The sequence below is a fragment of the Rhamphochromis longiceps genome, linkage group LG6 (genome assembly GCF_057381845.1).
Source record: "Rhamphochromis longiceps isolate RC_006_pf linkage group LG6, R_longiceps_female_GT1.1, whole genome shotgun sequence".
Classification (NCBI taxonomy): Eukaryota; Metazoa; Chordata; class Actinopteri; order Cichliformes; family Cichlidae; genus Rhamphochromis; species Rhamphochromis longiceps.
In genome coordinates, this window is record NC_140562.1 from 43,150,999 (window position 1) to 43,177,915 (window position 26,917).

Sequence of the window (26,917 nt, forward strand, 5' to 3'; positions counted from 1 at the left end):
CTTCAGGGAACAATGCATTTAAAATTATGCATAGCTATTACTTGGTATTTAGCGATACATTTGAGAGACATCACTGCATTTCATGCAATTCATATCCCGATAGTTAACTTTGCCGTCCATCAGACGTCACTCGGAGCCAGGTGCTTAAATGTTGCAATACATAAAAGATACACAGTACGACATTCATAACATGAATTATCTTTACCCAAACTTCAAAGCTTAAAAGAATGAATGTGTTTTTACACAAACATATTAAAGTATACAACTCGGATCTCAAAAAAACAAACAAACAAACAAAAAAAACATTTTACAATTGGGCCAAAGCGCCCCAGTGCAACATGAGAAAGAAACTGTTTCAGAAATCCCTCGCGCCGCTCTGCAGGCGATCGTGTGGTCGCGCTGGTCATACTTGGTAAATTGCAGACCTCCCAGCAGGAGTCACGTTGGCTCATGTCTTTGTCAACATTCTCCTTCTGTCATTGCTACAGTATTTATCACCAACCATTGAGCTGCGTGAAGCTTCTGATGTCTACATGAGCTGCTAACAACATAAAATAAAATAAAATAAAAATAGATATCACATGTATGGGAGTTCATGTTCAAGACTCCAAACAGAGTGACAAATGAAGGAAGGAGGAGATTAAATAATCCCTTCATTTGAGGGCGAAAAAGGTGAAATGGTGACGAGCCTTTGTTAGTAAAAGTGAGCTAAGCGGAGGTGTCGCCTCATAAAGTGGAAGGAAAAGCTTATTAGGGGAGACCAGGGACACCTGTAACACCCAACGCTAATGTATCCAATCAGAAAGCTAGGGCGACGACACGCCGGCAGGATTAACGAGCTCGTGTCCAAATTGTTGCCTTTTGTCTATTTTAATGCTGCGCAGAAAGAGGAAACGCAGATCGTTCAGTCATGCTACATTAGAGCATCATTTTGACACAGAAGGAATGAAAGCTAGAAGATGAAGTTTTAAAAGTCTTCTCAAAAAACATATCAAACGTCTAGTTTCTGCTCGTCTACACCACAGACGATAAACTGGTGCAGTTTTAATTGAAACTGCAACATATGTCATGTTTTTGATGCAACTATTTTGTGAGTTGTGAAAGAAAATGTAAAAAACCCAAAATGCCACAGCTGCCCCCGGTCGCCCTGCAGCCTCCCTGTTTCCTACATCGATTCTGTTTCTGCAGCACTTTCATTACGAGCGGTTCAAACTGCTGTGCAGATTCTCTACAAGTCCTTTTTCTCAGGTCTCTGAAGCACAAACAACTCAAAAACATTCCAACACAAAACGCACAATAGAAAATGCTTTGACACTTTAGTCACCACTATACGCTTCACACGTTTTTCCACTGTTGAAATTATCAGTCAGCTATCAAAAGTATATAAATGGGCTTAGGAAGAGTGCTTTCGTCGGACAACGCGACCCTCCGTGTACCCGCAATAAAAAAAAACACGTTATCAAAGAAAGACGAGAAGAGAGTGAGCCTTTGGGCTCGTGGTTTCCTCTGTAAATCTAACATCATTAAGGCATTATCTATCCAGTATTGCTAAAAGAACAGCTAGTTGGTGGACATGAAAGGAATATCTATGTATGACAGTAAAAGACCGACACTTCAGGACAGGAGTGCAAAATACTCAGAAAAATCAAAAACCTGTTCGTCCCTAGCGACCTATGAAGTACCGAGCATCCTTTAGAAGGTACTGTGTTGATGGCTAATTTGCTCTGTTAGCTACTAACATGCAAAGTGCACACTTGTTTAGGAAAAAACTATTAATTTCTTACTTACAATTTCCAAATGTTTGGTTTCGTCCGCTTAATCTCGACAGCAACTAGAAGGATATAAAAGTCTTGAGAAACTCTGGTGGTGGTCTGGAACAAAACCCGGCGCTCGCCCGCAGACGATGGCGGCTTTCTGGACACGCAGGTGCTGTGTCATTTTTACATTTACATGAGTTAATACCTTAGAGCAAACACCAAGATATCTTTTTGGTGGGCATTTTATATCCAGTGAAGGCTATTGTGGTAATGAGTCTGCACAAAAGTCAACAATGAAAAATACAAAGTCTGAGGTAATAACTAGCTTAATGTCGAAATGCCACTAACCACACATCAAAAATGATTGTATGTTGATCCTTTACATAATAAGTGCCCGTGAGAGGCTTCACATATAGAAGATCTGGATGAAATTGAGTGGGGTGAACACAAAGGGAAGACACAATATCGAGGAAGACAGTTGAGGTTGCAGGAAGTGGCAGAAGTCCGCTTTTTTTTTTTTTTTCTTGCTTTTTTTCCTCGCTGACGCACTGAATGGAAACTCTGGAGGGAATTCATGAACAGTCAGTGCTTGGGAGGTCAGAGAAGAGAGACTCAGACCTTCGGTTCATGAACTCTGCCTTCATCAGCAGCCCCATTGGTCTAGCTAACAAATTAGTGCAATTTAAGAAGAGACCACTGTATTCATGCTCTCTGAAAGCTGCCTACACACAAAAAAAACCCTATGAGAAGAACCTCTGATATCAAGAATTTCAAAACACGAAAAACTTCACCTTGACATTAAAGTCCATCCTGTTGTACATTCATAAAAGAGGGCTTAAGATAAAGACGACAGAGAAGGAGAAAGTCCTGGAAATTTGACCTCTTCAAGGCGGCACGTCATGCCTGATGTTTTCATCGGAGCTGCTCGCGTGTTGTGGAGAAACATCAGCCATTCTTGTCTCCACCTTTCTCTCCAGTAGCCTGAAAACACAGAGAGCAGAGGGTTTCCAGCACATCTTCACCTTCATCTGAAGTATAACAGGACGTCCAGATATGGGCGAAATAAATGTGGACTTGAGGCCACTACACCCCGAGCGCGTAGCTACATGAAATTCAGAGTTTTTCAGATGCGAGCTTGTTGCGTAAGCGCCTTCACACACTGAAAAGTCTGTATGAGGTTTCGTGGTTTGATCCAGGAGCTGAATCTGTATCACGGCCGCTTTCATATGTATTTCATGATGTCAGCGGGTCAGTTCGAGTTGGGATCACGTCTGAGGAGGCAGAGAAATGATTTCAGAGAGCCGACTGACCGGAGCAGCATGGAGCTGTGTGTTAAACTGTACTATTTAACCACACGTAGTAAAGTATATACAGCACCAGTGCACGTTTTGAGCTGCACTGCTAAATGGAGTGCTTTGATTGGTCAGATCTTTTTATTCACATATGAAAAATCGAGCTTTGATATAAATGCAGAAAATTTGTGAGTGTGAATGTAGGGTAGGAATAGGACAAATATTTGTAAAGACATAAAATATTCGCATGGATTTTAAGCGGATTTTAAGGACTTGTGGGACGTGTTACCGAGGTGGGTGGAACATTTTAGATTTCAGCTTCTCTTCATTAGCTCCAGAGCTGGATCTAAACGGCTCCATCTTATCTTAAAGACCTCGTGGTATCGTATCACCCCAACAGAGCACTTTGCCCTCAGACTGCAGCTTACGTGTAGCTCTTTCTAAAAGGAGGATCTGAGGTAGAGCCTTCAGCTTTCAGGCACTCTTCTGAGGAACCAGCTACCAGTTTCCTATGAAGCTTGAAAAGGAAAGCGACTGGACTTCTTCAAGTTCTGCTCCGTAAATTACCTGGATGACTGAGAACCTACACAGACACAGCTCCCAGTTTGGATTTAGGAGACAGGCACCCTGTCTACTTTTAAGACCAGGCTTGAACCTTTTTGATAAAGCAGATCGTTAGAGCTGCATCAGGTGACCCTGAACCTTCCCTTAGATATGCTACAATACGCTAAGGCTGCTGGAGGACTTTCCCACGATGCACTGAGTGTTTCTCCTCTTCTGCCCATGTGTTTATATGGCACTACTTCATGTCATTAACTTTTATCTACTCTCTTGTCAATGATTGATAAAAACTCTTGGAAGTGAGCTGTTGAGTTTCTTGGTTCCTGGAGTTTTTCAGGAGGACAATCACGAGTATTACTCACTCCGGGTTTGTGAAGCGTGTTCTCCTGCAGCCCGAAGAGCCCGCCTCCTTGGCCTCCCTGCAGGGGGGAGGCTGTAGCTGAGGACAGCAGGTTGGGTGACTGGGCAATCATGGGTGAGTTGGGGGTGGAGGTGAGAGCTCCTGTCAGCGTGAGGCGCTGCAGCTCCCGCTGACACTGCTGCTGCAACATCTGGCACACCAAGGCCTGCTGCTCCTGGAGGAGGATGAGAGGAGAGCGGCTTTAAGGGACGAGCAGAGAAAAGGCGCTGATGGGGGTTTGTGTGGGGGCTGACAGTGCTGGGAGTCTGTAAACGCCGAGCAGAAGCGGCAGACCGTCACCAGGGGGCAGTGTTGGACACAATGCTACTCTTGTTCACCTGTGTGTATTTGCCGGTCATGTAGCTCCTGCTGGGAATGACAGCGTGGACAAAGAGCGTCTCTATGTTCAAACTGACTGTTAAAAACAATGAAAACTGTCCCCTGGAGCCACTGCGTGTTTGTGATCTTTGATGGGGTTTTGCATCTTCTCCTCAATGACCTCCGCTGTTACTCCCTTTCCTGTTTGAGCCATCTGGCCTTCATCACCCTTGAGTTACATGCTTTTAGGCCTTGTAGAGGAGAGCCTCACAAGTGTTTTTCCTTTGAACTGCATTCAAGGATTTCCAGGAAATGCCAGTTTCTGTTTAAGTTTGGGGATATTTGTATAAAACAATCGTACTTTGAACAATCACGCTGCCATAACTGAGCAGCACTCCTCTGTCAGGTTTCCTGGCACCCTCATCTGCTCTGGGTTCTTTAAAGCAGCTTCCATCAAAAATAGCAGAACAGAGCACCCCGACACTTAGAAGAAGTGAAATGCTGAGGCATGTCTGGAAGAGTCCAGCTCAGGTGTCTGGGCGAGGATGCACCTGCGCTTGTCGAATTCAGGGTCAAGTAGTCTAAGCTAACTTAAGAGCAGTGGAGAGCACCCGGGGACAGGAGTGGCAGCGAGTGATTTTTACAGGGTTCCTGCCAGAAGGACAAACAGCTACAGAGGCGAGTGCACTGCCTCGCTCTGCTGTTACTGGATTGCCGTTAGTAACAGACTGATAACTGATAACACACCTTATCTCAGGGAAACCTGGAGCAGTTCACATTGACCGTACTTCATGTGTGTGAGTGGGAACTCTCACAAGTACGTTTATTTTCAAACTGCACGTGTTTTATTTTATTTTTTAAAAATTGGACGTAAAAACTGTAAACAAATGTTCAGTCGTTCTGTTTCACTGTCGCCTCGTCTAACAGAAAAGTGAAAGTATCCAGTTCCCCGCTGTCTTTAGTCTATTATATCAAAGTACTTATAGTTTACAGTCAAACAGGAAACCCACTGGTTCCTATATTTACAGTGCCTGACTGGTTTGCACCCCACCAAGCTTTCCTCACTTTGCATGTCAAATAAGGGCGGCTGGTTCACTTCGACACAAAACATTATTGTTGGTACAATCTCTTTCTTAACTAACATAATTGAATCGGTTAGTATCTCTATATGAGGTCTTGCTAATGGTTAATACCACAGTATTAATCTCCCAACTTCAAAATGTGTTACAGCAAGTTCCTGAGTTACAGACAGTAATAAATTCTTTGTAAAAAGTTAGTTTTTACTGAACAGGATTTCTGAATGAGTCTAAAAATAACGCGTGAGATTGCCCCTGATGTTAGCGCTTATTCAAATAGCCCTGATTTGCTCGGTGTTCCCGTCACGACCAAACATCAGAGAGCTGCTCCGTTTCTGAGGCGTGAGCGAGAAAATATTCTGTTCCTTTTCTGATCCTAAATCAATTTAAGCCCTCGGTTAAAAGCTTTTGCAGCACAGATTTTATCGCTGTGATGGTTCAGTGAGCTAATGAAAGTGTTTATTAATGAGTCGAACCAAGCAGCAAACACCGGAAAAACTGCAGTTCCTCTAATGGCCACTTGATTTCAGCTTACACTCCCAAGTAAGTATGACCGACTTTACAGCATGCGAGTTTTTATTTAAGCATAAAGTTTGCATCTTTAGGGGAATGGCTGCTTTGACTGACAAATTGATGCAATTGGATGAAGCTGCAATAATCAGGCAAATAATATATCTTACTATGTGCTTATACGTACAAACAGACCATCCAAGAAATCTGTGGTTCAGTTTTCACCAGACGAATTCTAGCTTTACTTTGACATTTCTTTATACGTGCCATTTAATTATCAGGTACACGGGTCTGTGCCACGCGCCTCGCTAAACAAGCTTTAGCTGATATGCTTGTTTATCTGTTTCATGACATCATCACACCACGAGTCAGAAACATGTGGATAGAGAAAAATGTCAGAGAAGCTGTGAGAAAATGTAAAAATCAGAGAGAACGACAGAGCGACGAGGCGAGTGTCCTTACAGGTGTGAAGTTCTGCGAGGTGAGGAACTGCTGCAGCTGCTGCTGCTCGAGAAGAAGCTGCTTCTGCTGCTCTGACAGGAACGGCGACCTGAAACAGATGTTGACATGTGGAAGCACACCTGTCAGAGAGCGCCACCGAGTTTAAATGTTTCTCACAGATTTAGATTTTGGGGTCAGTGGGCAGGCACACATGTTCTCGCTAATCTATTAATAAACAGTGTTTATAATCTCCGACGGAGCAAAGACGTGATCATAAATAACTGACGAAACAAATATAGTGGGTCTTTCTTCCTGCCAATCAACTTCAGCTGGCGGTGGTTCTGCTGCAGCCTCGTCACGCTCGCTGTGGCGGCACATGAACCTGCTCCTCTCCACCTGCTGCAAACCTGGGGGTGGAGTGGTCGTCCATCTCACCACAACTCCTCAGAGCAGGAGAAGAACCACCGACAGCTGCAGTCCATGACAGTCCGCTACGTCCTACTATGGGGAAGACAAGAACGTGGCCAGCTGGTGGCAGAAACACTAAAATTTAAAAATAGGAGTGAGGGGATTCTGCGCTTCAAAAGGATAGAAAAAGAAAAGAAAAAGAAATCACTGAATGCTAAAAAAATCTGAAACAACCAAAGTTAGTTAATTCATTTAGAGGCTCTTGTTTTCTTCTTCTGTGGTTTTTACAGACAGATTTTTTACGTACGGACTCGCACTCTTGGGAAGCTGAAAGCCTTGAGCCAGCGCCAGGGGGTTGAGGGGTGGAGGTTGGGGTCGCAGGGCCGGGAGCGCGGGCTGAGGAGCGTTCTGCACAGGCGACTGGATCACTCCGTTCAGACTGCCGAGCACGCCGTTCACGGCCAGCTGAGGACTTCCCGCGATAGACGCCATGAGTCCGCCCACCACGGGCAGTGCGGAGCCGCCGGCCTGAGCGATCGCCCCCAAACCGTCGTTCAACCCTCGATTCAAGCCGTTCAGCAGCGGCTGCCCGAAGGAGGCGGGGCTCTGCTGAGGAGGGGGGGTGCTCTGGAAGGAAAGAGACGAGCTGCTTCGGGACGGACTACCGGAGTGCAGCTCCTGGAACAAACACAAGAGAGCAAGCGAGCAGCTTTTTACTGAGTTTACCGTAAAATTGAGAAAATCTACAAAGAGGCTTAAAAAAGACAAATATACTTGCTAATGGTGCCTGACGGGATTGCACGGTGATTTTGAGACACGAAAGGAACTAAAGTTTCTCACCTCAGACGAGGTAACAAAGGAGGTGTCATTCAGGAAGCAGCTTTTGGGCAGGGGACTCTTATTGGTGCTCAGGGGGTCTAAGGAATGAGAGCCACAATCACAGGGTGAAAACTACCAGGTTTGCACTGAACACCATTTTCTGTACTATCAAAACTGTTCCTACGGTTAATTAACATCAATAAATCATCCGTGTGAGCGGGTGGGGCTGCAAAGGGAGGATGAAGGAATGCAGCTTAAAAAAATAAAAGAAGGCGATGGGATTTATGTGCCCTGAAGTTCGCTTATGAAAGTGGACAGAGGAGCTTAATCTGACCTTGGGTGGATGACAGGAAGTTGATCTGGGCGGACGTGTGCATGGAGCCCTGGGTGGAGTGAAGCTGTGGAGGGAAAGGCACGGCCAGCTCCGTGTTGAGCAGCTGCAGTCGCTCCTTCTTGGCCGTCAGGCTGAGGATCTGGTCCTGGAGCCGCTGGTTCTCCTGCTGCAGGGAGTGCAGCGACTGGAGCATCTCCATAACTGAGGGGACAAGAGGACACGCCACACTTCAGTCCAGTGTTTCCCACCATCTTCAAAGAGGCACACACTATTTTAAATTAATTATTAAATAATGGAGCTGGTGATGCTAGTCTGCATTCTGCGCTGCAGCCTCTGTGAGCTCAGTGCAGAATTTGGTTACGGTGGTCTTCCTGCTCAAAGATCTGCACAGTAAAAGAGGGACGACTGCCCTCAACAGGCACATTTTAAACTGAGAGTTTCTGGAGAGGCAGCTGAAACATATCAGACCCTCCCTGGCCTCTGTGATCACCTCCACTGATTCTCTCACTCTGTGGAAGATTTCTCTCTCTGCCATCTGGGGCTCCAGCAGGTGATCGCGCTCTTTTTTCTATTCAGCTATAATGCACCACGTGGGAAACGGCACCACAATACCACAACGCCCCAGCAGCGCATTTCACTATCAGAGTTCAGTATCGCCTCAACATAGCATCAATGTATGACTCACAAATGTCGTCAGATTCCCGGAGAGATGGCTGAAATTATCGGTCCGGATGTGAAAAACAATTGAGCAGGGACCAAGGACGCAAAAAAAGTCCCAGCACTTTATTTTATTTTTTTATTTACAATATAGTAACTCAGGCATAATGCAGCACACACTTACGTAGGTCAGATTGTGGGCGCTACAAAGGTTCCCCGCGCGAGTCTAAATCAGGCATCGCTCGTTTTCAACAGTCCAGCCTGAGGCTGAGCCTTCAGCTTCCAGGCCCCTCTCCTGAGGAACCAGCTCCCAGTTTGGGCTCTGGAGAATGACTCCCTCTCAACTTCAAACTTTTAGTTTTGATAGTTAGAGCTGCATCCAGTGAACCTGAACCATCCCTCAGTCGTGCTATTTTAGGCTCAGGCTGCTGGAAGACTTCCCATGATGCACTGGGACTCCCACTTCTCTCTTTCGCTCGCTATTGCATGTCAGTGGGTTTTGAGTTCTCTCGCTTCCTGACCCCATTTTGTAAGTATTTCTGGGTTAGGAACTCCAGCTGTCATCATTACTGTAAGCATTATTACGATTACTGCCTGAGAAGTTTTAGGATTGGCTCGGGTTGGTTGTTTTATCATTTTTAGCGGGCGATGGGTGGATCGGCACGAAAGGGATCCAGGAATATCAGTTAAAATTGGACCTTTCACATCACAAACACAGATGAACACTGGAGGAGTTCTGCTCTCGGTATTATTATCATAATTATTGTATTTACTGTAACAACCAGCTGGTGGTGCTCAAACAAAAAATAAGTACTAGCATTGGATGTTTCCTGCCTCTCTGCTCTCCTCTCACCCCAGCCGGTGGGGGCAGATGGCCGCCCACCCAGAGACCGTTTCTGTCAGCAAGCGCTTGATCAGATTAAACTCGCTTTGCTGGAAGAGCTGCTCAATACAATCAAGGGCACAGAGCAGTTGATGGGCGTACAGTTTTCATGTATTGCGAACAGTTAAACTTGCACATCGACCCAAAGCAAACCTTCTGTTTTTGTGTAGTTAAACATCAACACGCCGATTTACTGGACGTACTGGGATAAACTAGTCACGGCTAAACGATCGGAGATATGTTTGACAAGAGTGGACCCAGCAACCTGCACTGTGCTTTTTTTTAAAGTCCTGCACTGTCTCACAGGTGTTTCCAATTATTCTGGCAGTTCGGGCCCCCGCTTGGGTTGAAGTCGGGCAGAGTTATGCTGGAAAATATTAGAGGTCACAAAACAAAGGCTGGGTCCTGAAACATGCCACATTTTGAGCCTTTTGCACTCAAGTTAAGTCACTTATTTTTATACAACACTTTGCTGTTTAAGTAGAAATGAGTGTGTTTATTTTGAGAGTATGTCACAAGTTACTAGTTAGGCTCAAAAAAAGAAACGCACACAGAAAAATCTGCAAAATAAATGTTACGCTTTCTCATGCAGATAAATATAATTAAGGTGAGGACTGTGGGGGCATTTCCTTTTAGAGAAATACACCTAGCTGAGCGCGATGAGACCAAAAAGAGAAGAGCAGCAACCATGGAAATAAAAAGCCGTGTGCATGCAAGCGTGAGCCAAAAGCACTGACAGTGCTGGGTGTAGGAAGAAAAAAAATGAGCAAATAATAGATTTGAAAGCAAGTGTCAGCTGATGATGTCCCTGGAGAAAAAGTGAGTCAGAGCAAAAGGCGGTGAGCAATCTGGTTCAGCGGAGAGACGAGCAGAAATACAACGGCAGAAACAAAGCAGCTGCTGGAGCAGCTTTCAGAACCGAGAGCACATCTGATCTCTTGCTGAGCTTTTTTTTGTCCTCACACAGGTACATTCATCATCTGACGACAGCACGAGGCACACACAGAGGCCGGCAGCGTCTACGTGTAAGGTTCCCAACATTTCTGGCTTAAAATGAAGTGAAAGGTTCAAGCAAAGAGTCCTTTCTGTTTCTCAGATCTGTTTTTGAAGGATTCTGAGAGGCTCAAAGATCTTAGCACTGAGCAAAGTAGTACTAAAACAACCCTGCAGTTCCTCTGATGGCCACTTGAGGCTCCTGTGTTAAAATGCCCAGTTTACATCTCACTGCAGGAAATGGTCTGTAGACATGGTCCATAACAGCTTCATGCTGGAAGAAACATTTTCTTAAGTCACCTGGTTTGATTTTTTTTAATTGATAAAGTTGGTGGCGTGGCTACTCTGACTGGCCAACAACCGATTCTTACAAATAATACGACTGGCCGTGCGGCTAACTGTACAGCACGCCACACGCCATGTTAACAGACCACTCAAAGAAGCACACGCCTCACAAGTCTGTGCTCCAGCCTGCTGAGTAAAGTTCGAATATTTTACGCACTCCTGCAGTTTATGAGGCAACTTGTACATATCACTCTGTTTATGTCCGTCCTTTATGCACAGAATACACTTGCTGGCCACTTCATTAGGTACACCAGTTCAGCAACTCGATGCATTAAGGTCAAGGCGAGCAGCTGAGGTTCAACCTGAGCATCAGCATGGGGAAGAAATGTGATTAAGGTGACTTTGTTGATACCAGGCAGGCTGGCCTGAGTATTTCAGACTGCTGATCTTCCCTCATAAGCATCTCCAGGGTTCACAAAGAATGATAAAGAAAAGGAAAATATCTGTCCAGCAGCTCCCTGGGAGAAAATGCTTTGTTTACACCAGAGGTCAAAGGAGAACGACCAGACTGCTTTGAGTTGACAGGAAGGCAACAGTAACTCAAATAACTCCTGGTTACAACCAAAGCATGCAGAAGAGCACCTCGGTTGCTCTTCTGCACCTCAGAAAATTAGAAAAACGATTCCTGCTCTGATGAGTCTCGATATTTGCTGTGAATTCAGACGGTAGTCTCAGACTTTGGCGTGAACAACATGAAAATAGGGATCTATCCATGGTTCAGTAACTGAGAACTGTTCTTGACCATGTCCATCCTTTTATGAGCACAGCGATCCCGGGACCGGTCCGTGAGTTGTTTCGTACCGCGCCGCGAGAGTTGAGGCTCGGGTGTGAAATTTACGGTTTTCGGGGTTTTTATCGTTAACTTGGTTTCCCCGGGTCTTTTCCCGTGTTGTAGTTGTGTGTCTTATTTTGAAAGAAATATTTACGTGTTACCATAGCGACCAGAGAGCATTAAGGGGCAGAGAGGAGGATGTTACTCTCAGTGTTGTTGGCGCATTTCAGGAGGACGCTGCTCATAAAGTTACACAGTGAATTCGTGTTTATTATTAGTTTTTTAGTATTTTTTATTTTGTTGTATTTCTCCGCGACACCTTAAAGGCCGGTCCGTGAAAATATTGTTGGACATTAAACCTTTGGGATGTGGTGGAAAGGCTGATTCTCATCATGGATGTGCAGCAACTGCATGAAGTTATCCTGTGAATATGGACCAAAATCTCTGTTTGCATGGCACCTCGCTGAATCTTTGCTACGAAACAAGTTCTGAAGGCAAAAAGGGGTCGAACACAGTACCAGCACAGTAACTGCAGGTCCATCAAGTATATTTGCCATTTCATTCATCTTATAAACACTTTTCAATATCTAGTCCCACTGGCCTTACTTACTGTTGACTCCCATCTCTCCGTTGCTGTGTTTCTCCAGCAGCAGATCAATGTGAGAGCTGGCTGGAGGGACGTTCTCAGGACGGGCTCTGACTCCGGCGCCCAGCCCGTCCCTCTGGTCGAACAGAAGAGGAAGACAGCTCATCGGAGACCTGGGCGTGGAAGAGGATAAAGTCAACAGGAAGTCAGAAGCGACACGTCACAGCTTCTGCAGCCAAGCTGGGAAACTACCAATCATCCTCTGTGGCTGTGGTTTGTGTTTTTATCCACATAGACGCTTTGATTGTTAACCAGCTGGTATTTTCCTGTTGCTGGTAATAAAAATGACAAAGGGAAAAATCAACCAAGTGATGATTTGAACAGATGAATGATGCGTCACCAGTGGTTTGTGCATCTCTACTTGCTGACTCATTTCAGTCAGTAAATCTGAAGTGTAAGAATGATGTATTGTTTTCAGGATTTGACACTAAAAAATAACAATAAAGACAAAAAAGCAAAGACTCACTGCGAGGAAAGACTCTCTCTCGGTGAGTTCCCCTGACATGGGAAGCGACAGTCATCGAGGTCAGACTCTGAGAAAAGGAACAGACATTAATTTCATGTGCGCTCACATTTACTGAAAGGCAGCGTCATCAAAGCGCCGTGTTTACTGCGCAACAACAGCACGTTTAATGTTGGATTTCTGACAGAGGATTTGAGCCAGAGCAAGGTTTTTTTGTGAAGCTTATCTAAAGCCAACATTCGTTTCTCAAGAAGTGCTTCCTGTCACCTGGCAGTGAGGTCTGGGCTTGGCTCAGTAGTGGCGGCAGTGTCAGGGCTGTGGAGAGACAGCTGGTGAAAGGCTGAGTGGAGGTCAGGCTGTAGGAGGCGCTGGAACCTGGATTCACCTATAAGACAGCGAACGTCAACATCTGGCTGACAAAGAAAGCATGGAGATAATCACGAAAGGATTTTAGTTTAAAAAAAACAACTCAAAACTGATCTTATTGTGAAGAAAACATCCATCTACTGGAAACGTAACACACATCTATCAAAAATAACTCGAGAATGAATTGTGCTTCCAGATTCTTCATGACTTCCACATCTGTCCGCTCATCATTGTTTATGAACACACTCACTTTCTTTCAGCTTGTCCCAGCCGTCATAGGCTACAGGGTACCTGCACAGGTCAACCAGACACACTCGCATTCACACATACGTGCACATTAGAACCCAACATGCATGTCTCTGGACGCGAGGTGAAAGTATCCGCACCGCTGTGCATGATTACGCTGCTGCACTCAGTTTTGGTACAACACTCCACTTCTTTTCTTATAAAGCAGACACACCCTGTTCCACCCTGAACTGTGTATTTCAGTTCGAGCCAAGACAACTAAAAGAGAGACTTTGATGACAACTAAGGGAGTACAAGTGAAGACGTGTGGAAGGACTTTGGTGTCTGTCTGCAGCTGCTTTTGTCTCAGGATCATTCGGGGGGTCTTGCGGTCGGCTTTTGGTGCCGGGTGTCAGCTTTGACTCTGCAGCACCACCTCTCTTTACCCCAGTTGCACCCAGTGACTGTAATGAGTCATTGACCTGCACCCACAGAGATGCTGCAGTGGAGGCAGGCTGGCACCAGCTCTACAAGTAAAAACACCTGCTAGTCAGAGGCTAACTCCTCCGTTGCTGCTTACTGTAAATCGTGATTATGAATTTTCCTATAATCCTCAGGCCTGAAACTTCATGTGTCATTTAATTTTGTTGAAATGTTGTTTGCTGACACAGACGCAAACAGCACACGTCCTCTCTTTGTGACGTACCTGTGTGTTTGACACAGCGTTGACTGGTGGAAGAGACAGCGAGGAGTGGGATGGAAGGAGTCCTGAGGAGAGAGGGGTGCTACACATGCCCCCTCCCAGGGACAAGGAGGTGCTACACACCCCTCCACCCAGGGAAAGGGGGGTACTGCAGACACCCCCGCCCAGTGTGAGAGGGTCCTTGAGACTGGAGTAGATGCCTGAGAGACATAAAAGAAAGAAAGGAATAAGGTGTTTGTCGTTTTCATCTTAGAAGTCGTATGACTGCAGAAAGAGGAACACGTGAGCCAATCAAATGGAAAGTAGGGCAGGAAATGCACTACAGACACGTGCGGCGCACACAAAAACACCATGTAGGACAATATCACTGCCTCGCACAGATTACACAAACGTTCTGAAAGAGATTTAACAAATATTTTAAAAGTGGTGCCAAGAAACAGTCGACTTATTCCGTTCATTCTTAATTCCAGGAGTTTTTTTCGCTGCGCTTCTGATACAGAGATAAGCTGCTGCGTGCAATGGAAACGCACCAAAGTGCAAAGAGATAGCGCTTCAGTTTTTTTCCTTCACCACACACAGGAAGCTAGAGGGCTACCGCACACGCCCACTCGCTCAGACTCACCAGAGCCGAGCAGCGAGTTGCCGCGGCCTGTAGAAAAACTACCAGTGGAGGACGAGGAGGAGGAGAAAGTGGAAGAGGTGGCGGTGGGAGGCAGCGTCGAGGAGAAGGTGGGGTGGGGGATGGAGGACGGGCTCGGATAGAGCGACGAGGTTAAGGCTAGGGGAGGCGGCGCTGTGTGGTGATGGTGGTGGTGGTGCTCCTCCTCCCCCCTCCTCTCTCGGTTCTTGCTCCCCCGTGGGCGCCCCGGGCCGTGGCGGCTCTTCTTGTTGCCACGGTGCCTCCTCTCTCGAGGCAGCGGCGGTGGAAGCGTGACTTTGTCCTCCGGGTCGGCCTCCTCCAGGATGGGCGGCGTGCTCAGCTGGGATGGCTTGCAGAGGGATTTGGAGGGTTTGTAGTCGCTCGACGAGGAGATCTTTCGGATCTTGCTGCTGCTGCCGAGCCCCGACGACGACGTGATGCGCATGATGGACCCGAAGGTGGAGATGGTGACTTTGTTCTCGAAAGGGCTGGAGTTGCCTTCTGGCCTGTCGTGACCTTGCGACCCTGCTAGCGGGCCCTCAGCGGGGGTCAGTGCTGGTGGCTTGTGGTATTTACAGTCCTCCTCCTCCTCTTCCTCCTCCTCGTCTTTTTCCTCTTCCTTTACATCCTCCTCCTCCTCCTCCTCCGCCTGGACTGCCGGTCTCCTGTGACGCTCCTTGCGCTCCTCTCCGCTGTGGTCGTCACCTCCTCGGTCATGTTCACGCTCCAGGCGGGAAGAAGATAAGAACTGATGAAACTCCTGAGCAGACGACAGGGAACCACCTGAAGGAGAAAAACAAAGAGTTAAAGTCAGACACAAACGGCCACACGACCTCCCTCCGTCTCCAGGGTTCAACAGAACCCAGTAAGAGAGGAGAAGCTAACTGGTCATGCACAGGGCAATGACGGTGCTGCCACCAATCCCAGTTAGAAGTTTACCTGTGAAACAAACTGGCTTAAGTGAAAGCTTCACTAATGACAGTGTTTTTTAGTACGAGGCCACTGAAAGAAAACCAACTGGTGCAGGACTCTACAGAGCGAGCGTTTCTCTCATATTCGAGACAGAAATGGATCCGTGCTGAACGTAAATTGAATTTAGGGGCACGTGTGTGGATGAAAAACCCAGCGAGCTTCTGTTTTTCTCAACAACACAACAGCAGCCAAGATGATGCAATCACCCCTGTTATATCTTAAAGTGGAGCAGCAGCCTCTCCTCCCACAGAGGCAGCCAGCAGAAGTCCTGCATAACTCCACCTCATCCACAAGTGCCGCTCTGTTCGTCCTACAGAACCACAGCACGGCTGGATGAAGATCAAACTAAAACTCTATTTGCTTTACGTTTGTTGGTCTGTATTTGCCGGGGACGATGTAGAGCAGGCAGGAAGACGACGTGGGGCACACTCAAACTTTTACTACAAATGATACTGTAATTATAAAATATCATTCGGCTAGTGTATACAAATAATTCAAACTGTGCTGTCGATGTACCGGGCTGCATGGGCATCGATCACATCTGAACTCGAGAAGAAATCGAGCGCTGACCCTTCATGTGGTACCTGTGTTGAATGGACTGGAGGAGCAGGACGATGAGGAGCAGCTCTTGCCGGTGCTTCCGGTCTTCTTGCTCCGATGACTGTGACCGTGCGAGCTCAGCTTCTTGGACTTTCCCTCGCCGTCCTTGCTGCTGTGGTGACTTGAGGAAATCTGTCCCAACACAGACGGGTCAAAACCATTAAAGCACTGACTGAGACATCGCGGCGTCTCTCAATCACTGTGTGGTGTCCTCGGATACCTTTTCTATGCCGCTGGATGTCACAGCGGAGCTCAGGTTGTCGCTCGACTTTTTGTGGCGCTCCTTTTGCCGAATCTTGTCTTTATGACTCTGAAAAAAACAACAACACACACATACAAATACACAAGCTTGAGCCTAGAATCAAGGCTGCAGAGTCAACACTGGCACATTACACAAACGCAGCGAGTGGAATATAAGCGAATCACATTTGCTACAGTCAACCAGCTTCAACAACAATGTCTGCAGGGATACGCTAACAGCACAGTCAAATCCGTTTGTGCATCACTGTAACTGCATTTGATGAAGATTATTCTGAATAAAAGCGTCTGGCTTTCTGTCACAGCAAAAACTACTGATTTATTTTTTTATATCAGAATATCCCAGACAGCCTTTTTTATCATATCAGACTAAAATCAATGATTACAAGCGAGCCTGCGATCAGTATGACTCAGTGCCACTAGCTAAATGATAAGAAATACTGGTCTCTTCTATCTGCTACTGGCTTAAAAGCAGGGTGTTAGATTCAGTTTCACAGTGGGTTATACTGAAAATGGCATCATGTAGCGCCAGACGTTGACTGAAAATATATGCTTCACACAGCCGTCTCACACACGCTACTGTGTCAGTCTAAAACCTACAACCGAAAAAGTGCAAACAAGTGTATTCCTGCAAAATTCTGTTCATAGCAACAAGACAACCGCACAGCCAACTTTTAACAGCCTGAATCCGCCAGCTGCCGCCAACATCTACGCGACACTAGATCATATATTTAACCAGTCCAAGGTTGCCATAAAACCGAGCTTTCTGCAACAAAACCTGCTTTTACAGCTCAGCTGAGATTTGACTGGAAGAAACACGCTTTTCTTCTTCATCTCTTTTTCAGTTCAACAACTGCGTGAAGCGTCCGCTCCCTGACTGTGGAGCCATATCTCTGCCAGAACATCAAAACGATAACAACGATGACATTCTTTGAAGACCGGAATTGTCTGGTGGCGAAAAAAATATGCGGGTCTCTTTTTACACTTGACAAAGAGCTGCTCAGCTGGAACCGTGTGCCGTCAGCACTATCTTTCCTGTCTGCTGAATTCTCTGCTAGCTAGTCTGTTAGCTTGCAGGGGCTTTGAAGGTGCACCTGTCTGCTTAGTTTTGCATGCGTGTGATGGGGTCACGTGCACGTGAGCACCGCACCTTCACAGAGTTAACTCGGCCCATCTGAGAAGTGCACGTTAGGTTAATTGTTTATTCGAGTGCACAGAATAAAGCGCTGTATGAATGTGTGTGGAGGTAAATGTGGCGTGCAGTGTGGAGAGCTTTAAGTGGTCAAAACGACGAGAGAAGTGTTACATGAATGCCGGCCTATTTGATTTCAAGTGTTTGAGGCTGAGAGGATGTAATGGCGCAGAGAGATCATGATGTTATTTCATGATATGTATTTTATAATATGGTTTTTTATGTCTTTATGACCAGAGGCAGGGTACGCCTAAATGCGTTAGCTTTTGTTTAGCCAGGCTGTACCTCCAGGTATCTCTCTGAGCTCATAGTTTGTATTCAGATTAGAGTTTGACGTCAAGGGGTCGAGCTTATCACTGCCTGAAATGATGACACCCGGAAATCGGGAGTGATGACTGAACGTTCCCCAGGAGCCAACAGATGGAAGCTGTGAGGTTGAAAGCGTAGGACAACTGGGTGTGTCTGGTGTATGTCTGTGTGAGGCGTGCTTACACAGTGTAGCTCAGCTTGCTCACGCCCATGCAATAAAATCTAAATTAGCTCTCTGCTTATTTGATGATTTTATCAGGAAGAAAATGCATTAAAATTCATCCTTTTCTTCTTAGCCAATTCTGCTGTTATTCAATCGTTTCAAAATAAAAGAGTCTGTGTGCCAAGCTGGTCTGGATCAGACTGGCTGGTCTTATTAATCTGACGATGAATAGACAAAGTCTATTTTTAACTCTTACTTTTGGTTTTGTAGTGTACAGTTATCCACTAATATTAGCAAGCTGCAGACACAAACTGCGCAAATACATCCTGTTAATCCTGTTAATTAGTGCTACAAAATTATTAAATCCTAGCATTTCCCAGTTCCAAACAGTAAAACCTTATTATTTGTCTGATAATTCAATAAAATGCTCCAAAATGATTTCTTTCTAATCACAATCACAACAACATGTCACCTAAAGTCACTTCATATTGTAAAAAGACCCTATAGTAATACAGGGAATACCACAGCAATAGATGACCCCCTATGAGCAAGCACTTGGCAATAGTGGGGAGGAAAAACGCCCTTTCAACAGGAAGGAACATCTGGGTGACGTAAGCTCGGGGAAGGGCAGCCATCGACCAAACGATGCCAACAGAACAAAAATAGTCAGCAGGTGTCTAGTTAGCGGCTCTAGTTAGCTGAGGTGAGGCCTAGCTTGCAGCCAGCGCCTACATGGCGCCTGACTGGTTGTGCCACAATTTTCTCCAGCTAAACAAAAACAAAACTGAGGTAATAGTCTTTGGCGCCAAAGAAAAACGATTACAGGTCACCAGAGAACTTCAATCTATACATCTAAAAACCACAAACCAGGCGAGAAATTTGGGTGTAGTGATGGATGCAGACCTAAACTTAGAAAAACACATTAAGACAATAACAAAGTCAGCTTACTATCACCTCAAGAATATTTCAAGGATAAAAGATCTGATGTCTCAACAGGACCTGGAAAAACTAGTCCATGCATTCATCTTTAGTAGGCTTGATTACTGTAACAGCATCTTTACAGGTCTGCCTAAAAAATCAGTCAGACAACTACAGCTCATTCAGAACTCTGCTGCTCGAGTCCTCACTAAGACCAAAAAAGTGGACCACATCAGTCCAGCTCTGAGGTCCTTACACTGGCTGCCTGTCCGTCAGAGGATAGACTTTAAAGTTCTGATGCTGGTCTATAAAGCTCTGAATGGTTTAGGACCAAAATACATCAATGACCTCCTGACCCAGTATGAACCATCCAGATCCCTCAGGTCATCTGGATCCGGTCTTTTATCAGTTCCCAGAGTCAGAACCAGACACGGAGAAGCTGCATTCAGCTTTTATGCTCCTTATATCTGGAACAAACTCCCAGAAAGCCTCAGATCAGCTGAAACACTCAGTTTATTTAAATCCAGGTTGAAGACTCACCTGTTCTCAGCTGCATTTGAATAAAGCACCAAATCCACACTTTAAGCTTAAATTTCAAAACTTACATTTAACTACTGATTTTATCTACTGTTCTGATTTTATCTGTTTTGATTTTATATACTGTTGTTTGTTTGTTTATTAATTAGTTAGTTAGTTTATTTGCTTGTTTTATTCAATTTTAAATCATGCTTTTTATTTGTTCTTGTTTCTAATGTCTCTGTAAAGCACTTTGAATCACCTTGTTGTTGAATTGTGCTATACAAATAAACTTGCCTTGCCTTGCCTTACATCTGACTGAGTCCCTTTTTTAACAGCCTCAAGTGGACATTAGAGGAACTGCAGCTTTTGGTAGTTTTCAGCTCTGGAGACTGCCTTCTGATCTGACCACAGCTGTGCTTACCTTCCTCTGTCTGTGGTGGTGGTGCTGTTTTTCCTGTGACGGAGAGCTGGAGCGCCCCCTGGAATGACTGAAGGAGCTACTTGTATTTTCACTAGAACGCAACTTCTTCTGCTGTAAAGTCCAAAAGAAGGAACAGCAAACAAAAAGTTAACAGCTGCTAATTTCAAAGCAACAGTTTGACATTTAAAAGGTTCCCTACAAGCACTTCCAATGACTTAACAGGAGGTTTATCTCCTGAATTATTTATTTTGGTTGGGCGTATTCCAAGAATCATTTAGCTGCCTTGAGCTGAGTTAGAGGAAAAAAACAGCCGGGCACAGAAGCCCTTATCAATCATGTTAGCTGTTAACTGTGCAGTGCAGTAAGAAAGGCTTTTCTGGGGTACAATGTCATTGTGTTCTTTACCATTTTGTTGTAGTGATGCTTGCAGTAGCCACAATACTTCACGTTATCAGCTTCTGGTCCTTCCTCCTCACACAGCAGACCAGCCATCTGAGCACTACAGCGCAGGGTGTCGGAGGGTCGGAAAGGAGATGAAACACGAGAGCCAAGTTAGCACACGTGCACGGACTGAGACGGCAACACCTGGCCGAGTCACCTGAGAGCTTCAGTCACCGATCGTCGCCAGATTGATCGAATGTCACATTAAAATCTGAGCCTGTCAGTGTCTCGGGATTTACTTCTAAATAAATCATCTTTCTCTTGTAGTAGGAAACAAAATAAAGGCAAAAAGCAAGATGAGCAGCATGAAAGGTAAAAGACTGTAAATGAAGAAAAACCAACTGTAGCCCAGAATGTCTGTGTGAGTAAACTAAGGCTGTAGCCAAATACACATAACATATGAGCACGTATTCAATCTTGGCAATTGGAGACGGAATTTCTTTTCTATTCTTGGCCTTATTTTCAAAAATGATATGACACAGGAAACAAGACAAACGTTAACCTGCTTCGATTAGCACACAAAGTAATCACCATTCATGATATCCAAGTTAGGGTGTGAGGCGGGGTCCCTGCGAACGGGTTGCTAACGCAGACAGACGACCATTCACACTCACGTCATTCCTATGGCCAATTTAGCGTCACCAGCTAATATGCATCTCTCTGGACTGTGGAAAGAAGCTTGAGTGCCCAAAAAGGCTAGGACCTCCTTGGTGTTTGCCAACCATCACAGTCCTGCCCACAATATTAATCATATGCTGAGCAAAAAAAAGTGCCACCAGTGGAGATGTGCCCTAAACTTGCATTCTTTCTAACGGGCAGCAGGGGGCGACCCTTCAGCCTGCAAAAAAAGAGTCCAGTGGTGCAAAGTCTATGAAGAGATTACTCGGTGGATCGCCTGATCTGTGACTTCAATAAAGACTTTACTGATGACTTTATGGTCTCACCTGATAGTTTTAGGTCGTATTGAAAATAACACAGTGCTGTTTTTTATGATTTCTTTTTTAAACTTCGTCATAGTTTTTTCAGGTTGTTTCTTTTCCAGGTTTAAACATGGTTAACGGTAACAGTCGGCTAACTAAAAATAACCCTTAATAAAAGTTTTTGCCCTTGAACTGCTTCTTATCACACTCAGTCCTCACGCACTGTTCATTCATGTTGATGTCCCCACACTTTCACATAGGCGCACACACACACACACACACACACACACACACACACACACACACACACACACACACACACACACACACACACACACACACACACACACAATTTAACACTGACCAGGTGACGTGGAACGCTTGTCTGCAGCCCTGTCTGTTGCAGGTCATGCACGCGCCGCAGGCGGCCTTGCTCTCCCTCCCGTGGTCCTCGCAGATATAACAAGTCTGTTGAAAGAGCACAAACGGAGAGTACAGGAGATGCAGGGACTCAAACACATCAGTCATCATTATTATTATCAACAACAGGTGCCGGATTGCTTTTCCATCTGTCGCACGAGCAAAGCAAGCCGTCCCGTCTGACGGCCATTAAAATGAACTATTGTGATTGCGGCGCAGCAGAGATGAAACACTCCTCGACTCGAGTCCAGCTGCAGCTGCAGTGCAGATGATTGGGAAGTTTTTCTTGTCAAGACAACAGATGAGGTTTTCAAACAGAGCACAGCTTCTACAGAGAAACTGTTGACCAGATGTTTGGGGATGTTGTAAAGAAAGTTGACACAGATCGGCCTGCAAACTGCTCTGAATCTGCTTCGAAACAGACGCTACGCTTGGAGTTTTCAGCCTCCCGTTAATCTTTTTCTTTGCACCAAAGTGAGGTGGTTTCTAACGAACTTCAGGGTGCCACGGAGCATACGCTGACACGACAAAAGACTCATATCAGCCCGTCTCCAAAAGACATGTAAGCATACACACTCGAGCCCCCAAAAGCAAACAATCGCATGCACGAACACACACGCCGCTTTTGTACTTCTTGTTCAGCTTTCCTCAGCGAGCAGGCCCGACTGGTGGGGGGTAGAAGAGGCCTAGCAACAGGTGCGGGACAAAGGAACAGCAGGCTCTTTACCTTTTCACTTTGGCCCTCTCTGTTTCACCTTTTTCTCTCCCTTTCTCCTTCTCTCCATATCCTACTCAGCTCTCTGTTTCCCTTCAGAGGATGTCTGCTGTGCAATGAAAGGCCGGAGACATAACTGCACCGGGCATGTAAAAGGAAGAGTGGCTTCTCGAGTTTTCAGTGTCCATTGTAACGTTGTCTAGGAATGCGGGCAGCAAAGTCTGAATGAATGGCCCTGACGGGGGAAGGCTGCATGCAATTTACTGTAGCTGACACAGTAATATGAAACCGGGCCCTCAAACACTCACACATGTACATTTATATGCAGGCATGCACACACACACACACAGAGCATCTAAACGACGCACAATGCAAGATGCTCAGTCCATGAATCAAATATTGATTTCTTTGTAATGTGCTTTGCTTTGAAAGGCTTGCTCTGCTGCACACACTGCAGATGTCTTCTGAACAGTTTTTGTAACTTTGAAAACAACTGCAGTGTTGTGCAATCAAACAACCAAGATGTGATACAAGTTCAGACTTTCATCTTTAATTCAAGGAAGTTAACAAAAGTATTGCATAAGCTCTTGAGGAATTGCATACATTTTTATTGACATTCATCAATTTTCAGAGGATCAAAATTAATTGGACAAATGACAAATTTACAAGTGTTGCAGCTGTTCATTGATCCAGCGAAACGTGGCTGCAAGTAAAGGAGGCCCTGAAAAATAAACCTATCTAAGAGGTAGCAAAAGCTTTAGGAGTGGTCAAAGCAACAATCTGGTGCTTTCTTATTAAAACAGGAATGCAATGGCCAGCTCAGCAACACCAAACAGCCTGAAAGACCACAGAAGACTAAAGTGGACAAGAAAAACTTCAGACCAAGTCAAGAGCAGGAAGGCCAGATTAAATTTCCCAGGAAACATCTGAAAGAGCCGGCACAGTTCTGGAAAAATTCTTTGGACACATGAAACCAAGAAGAACTTGTACCAGAACGATGGGAGGAGAAAAGAACTCAGAAAGAGAGAAACAGCTCATGATCTGAAGCATATCACATCATCTGTCAAACACGATGGCGGCAGTGTTATGACACTGGCACGTACGGCTGCCAGTGGAACCGGGTCACGGGTGTTTATTAATGACGTGACTGCTGATAGAAGCAGCAGGGTGACGTGAAGCGTACAGGGCTGCACTCTCTGCTCAGAAAGCACTTTGCAAAGAAAGCAAAATGCAAAAGCAACTCAAGAAATGGGTCATTCTTTGATGGCCAAGTCAGCCACCTGATCTTAACCCAGCAGAGCAGCTTTCCATTTACTGAAGGTAAAACTGAAGCAGAGAGACCCACAAGCAAGCAGCAAGTGAAGGTGGCTGCAGTAAAGGCCTAGCAGAATACCTCAAGGATGTCCACGGATTACACACTTTCATCCAAGTGTAAAAAATTATGCAAAATATTTGCAACAGCCCTTAATGTGAAGATGAAGGTCTGCACTTTAATCACATACACCACTGTGGTGGTGCACAGGGCCAAAGATCCCTTCACTTTTACTTTTGTCTCAATTTTCCATTTGAAAATATAATTTAACTTCAAAGGCAAGTTTATTCTTTTTAATGAATCCACAAAGCCAGTGAGTAACTGGCTTCCTGTAATCCTGTAATATTCCTGTAATCCTCAATACGGACCAAAAGACCCGATTATGGTTTCTGCCAGTATCGGGAAGCCCTAATAAGAGAGTAAAGTTACCAGAGAGCTGATGCATGTTGAAGCTGTACCCGCCTGAAACTAGTCTGTGGTTAAACTGTTTGTGTGCAAAGTAAAAAAGAAAGAAAAACATCATTAGCAGAAAATTTCAAAAGCTAGCGTGAGTCTATGTGTGACACGTCCTCTTATCTTTGAATCTTAACAGCCGATCTGCAGCATTCATTAATTATACATGAAGAACACAGAAAACAAACCTGAGCCGAGTAAAGCAAAACTACCATCACTCTTTCTGTGGTAAGAGATATTTAACAATATAAAACGATGCAAAAAGAAAACACTTTAAACATCCATCTTCATTCAACAAAGGATGAAGATGTCAAAAAGCACCACTGACACCAGGCTCCACCCTCCCTGCACTTTCTGTTCCCTTTTAGACTCATCTTCACTACCTTGCAGCTTCAGCGTTACACCCGCCCCCCTCTCAGTCACACACACTATCTTTAATTCCTCTCCTCTCCACTGCACACCTCCAACAGCTCCCTACAGTCATTACAGGTCACAGTGTCATCTGCAAACATTGTAGTTCACAGAGACAACACTCCTACAACAGACGACTGTTTGGGCTATTAATGTATCACTACTGAAACACTGTAACAACTGTGAGGCATGAAACAGCAGTGCAGAGTGACATCAGCACACAATCACAGTTTACATCTTTCACATACCGCAAAGAGCGATTTAACCCATTCATTAACTAATCAGCGGACAAACAGGCACAGATATCAGCTAAACAGGTACAACTACTTTGTATATAAATAAAACTGCTACTTTGTAACAGCCTGATTGTTTCTTTTTTACCTTTTTTAACTTCTAAATACTGAAAACAACTTCTAAGTATGTTTTCAAGCTTTTTTTAATGTGTGAAACAGTCAGCTAATAAGACTGATCAGATAAAGAAGCTCCTTTCACGAGCTTGTAATAAGCAGAGGAAACGTTTTGCCTTCAAAAGTATAAGACAAACTTTTATGTTTTCACTTTATATTTACTCTGCTATAATCTTGGAGTACTTAGTTGACTTAGATGCCAAAAGTATGAATGAAATGAAATGAAAATGTGCTGTCAGAATTAAAAATGGTGGCCTCACATTCAAAATGACCTTTCTGTGTGACTCAGCATCCGGCGCTGTCGCTGCTCGTCGTCTCTCAAACCCGGGCTTTAAATTTTAAATCTGTAAATGATTCGACTGCATTCTGTTTGTCTTTGCGTAACAGTTTTGAAAACAGGAGAGCGGCTCGGCAATCTAACACGTTTTTCATTTTCTATTTAAAATTATTAAATGTATTTTTTTTTTAAATCCTTGAATTAAAGCTTATTGAAGAATATTTTTTAATTATTCACATTTTTTTAATTGGTAAAAGTTCAAACCATGAGAAGCTTTTCGTGTTCTTTTTCTATCATCAGTCAAAACTCCAAGAGGAATAAATACTTTTTAATGTGAAAACCAGAAAAACTTTACTTTCACAAATCACTTCAGGGTATTTTTGAATCTTTGCACTTATGGTAAATGTGCTTTGCTGTTTACTAAACATGCCACATCTACTACAGCTCGAAATCTCCCACATTTCCCAGAAAGGCTTTCAGCAGCCTCCAGAGAACAGGCGTGACCTTGCCACGCTGAGCTCCGGGTTAGTACAGGACGTGTAGGTGGAGAGAAGAACGGGGATGTGAAGCAAAACTGGTTTTCCCGTTAAGGAGGAAAGCAGTCGTGCAGTCTCCCACGTGTCGTCTGCTGCATTGCATCATGACTCGTCGAACTTGGTGCTGAGGACGGAGATGACACTTTTTCTCTTTTCCCTCTGTGTGACTGCTCATTCTGAAAGTACTCTCTATGTTTTTGATGACTGCTGACACACCGTGTGACACATGTTGCATAACCTGTTTAGCAGCGTTTCATATATGTAAACACGGATGCAGCTTTCTGTGTATTTATACATTTTACTGTTGAGGATTTTCAGTATTACTGATTACTGGTGCTGACTTCTTCTACCTGTTTAAAGTGTTTGTTTATCAAACGCAGGTTTGTGGGGTCACCTTGTGCCAGTTTCAGGGGTGCGGTGCAGGTGTGCAGCTTTACACGTTATCATAGGTAAGAGGATGTGTTTACATTTTTCTCTGTGATCGGATGAGAAGCTGGAGACCCTAAATCAAACTGTATCAGAAAACCTTTTAAATCTTATTTTGGGTTATTGACAAACTTTTGTTTGTTTGTTTTAATTAAAATTTGCCTGGTGATACAGGTTTTAGATCCTGGTAACAATGGAAATTATTAGTTATTCTCTCCATTAATTTAGATTGGAGCTTTGGGGATTACAAATTACTTCATATGCAGAGGTAAAAAAACCTCGTTTAAATCTTTAAATCAGCAAACACTTGCTGATGGGGCTCTGGGATTGCTTTGTATTAACCTCCTAAGACCTGAACTCTTTCATGGCATGCATTTTTAATTTCTCTTTGCTATTTGGGCTGATTGGGACCTGATGGATGTAAAAACAAAGAATTATCTTTTTACCTGATTTTGCCCTACGAGGGCCTCATATCCACATATGAGGACATTCGTTTTAAATTTTGTTAGAACAATGGCAGGAATAGCTCAGTAGGTAGGGTGGTTGCCCCATGATCGGAAGGTTGGGGGTTCGACTTCACTCAACGGCTACCCTGAGATACCCCTGAGCAAGGTACCATCCCTACACACTGCTCCCCG

The 26,917-nt window shown here is 44.8% G+C and overlaps 1 protein-coding gene across 2 annotated transcripts in view; it reads right to left on the reverse strand.

Annotated features, from left to right (window-relative positions):
* Positions 1 to 1,191: 1,191 nt before the first annotated feature.
* LOC146668828 (protein AF-17-like) overlaps positions 1,192 to 26,917 on the reverse strand; it is a 30,512-nt gene continuing 4,786 nt past the window's right edge. Inside the window, exons 5-20 of one of the 2 annotated variants that reach the window (XM_085410861.1) lie at positions 21,687 to 21,790; positions 20,367 to 20,460; positions 19,962 to 20,072; positions 16,402 to 16,491; positions 16,166 to 16,313; positions 14,592 to 15,392; positions 13,973 to 14,169; positions 12,943 to 13,060; positions 12,679 to 12,745; positions 12,177 to 12,325; positions 7,917 to 8,117; positions 7,604 to 7,680; positions 7,071 to 7,441; positions 6,377 to 6,464; positions 3,973 to 4,185; positions 1,192 to 2,738 (exon numbers count right to left, since the gene is read on the reverse strand). In XM_085410861.1, coding sequence (XP_085266987.1) covers positions 2,703 to 2,738; positions 3,973 to 4,185; positions 6,377 to 6,464; positions 7,071 to 7,441; positions 7,604 to 7,680; positions 7,917 to 8,117; positions 12,177 to 12,325; positions 12,679 to 12,745; positions 12,943 to 13,060; positions 13,973 to 14,169; positions 14,592 to 15,392; positions 16,166 to 16,313; positions 16,402 to 16,491; positions 19,962 to 20,072; positions 20,367 to 20,460; positions 21,687 to 21,790 — 2,865 coding nt within the window. In that variant the 3' untranslated portion in view covers positions 1,192 to 2,702. The remainder of the gene's footprint in view (positions 2,739 to 3,972; positions 4,186 to 6,376; positions 6,465 to 7,070; positions 7,442 to 7,603; positions 7,681 to 7,916; positions 8,118 to 12,176; positions 12,326 to 12,678; positions 12,746 to 12,942; positions 13,061 to 13,972; positions 14,170 to 14,591; positions 15,393 to 16,165; positions 16,314 to 16,401; positions 16,492 to 19,961; positions 20,073 to 20,366; positions 20,461 to 21,686; positions 21,791 to 26,917) is intronic. The other variant, XM_085410862.1, reaches the window with a different exon arrangement.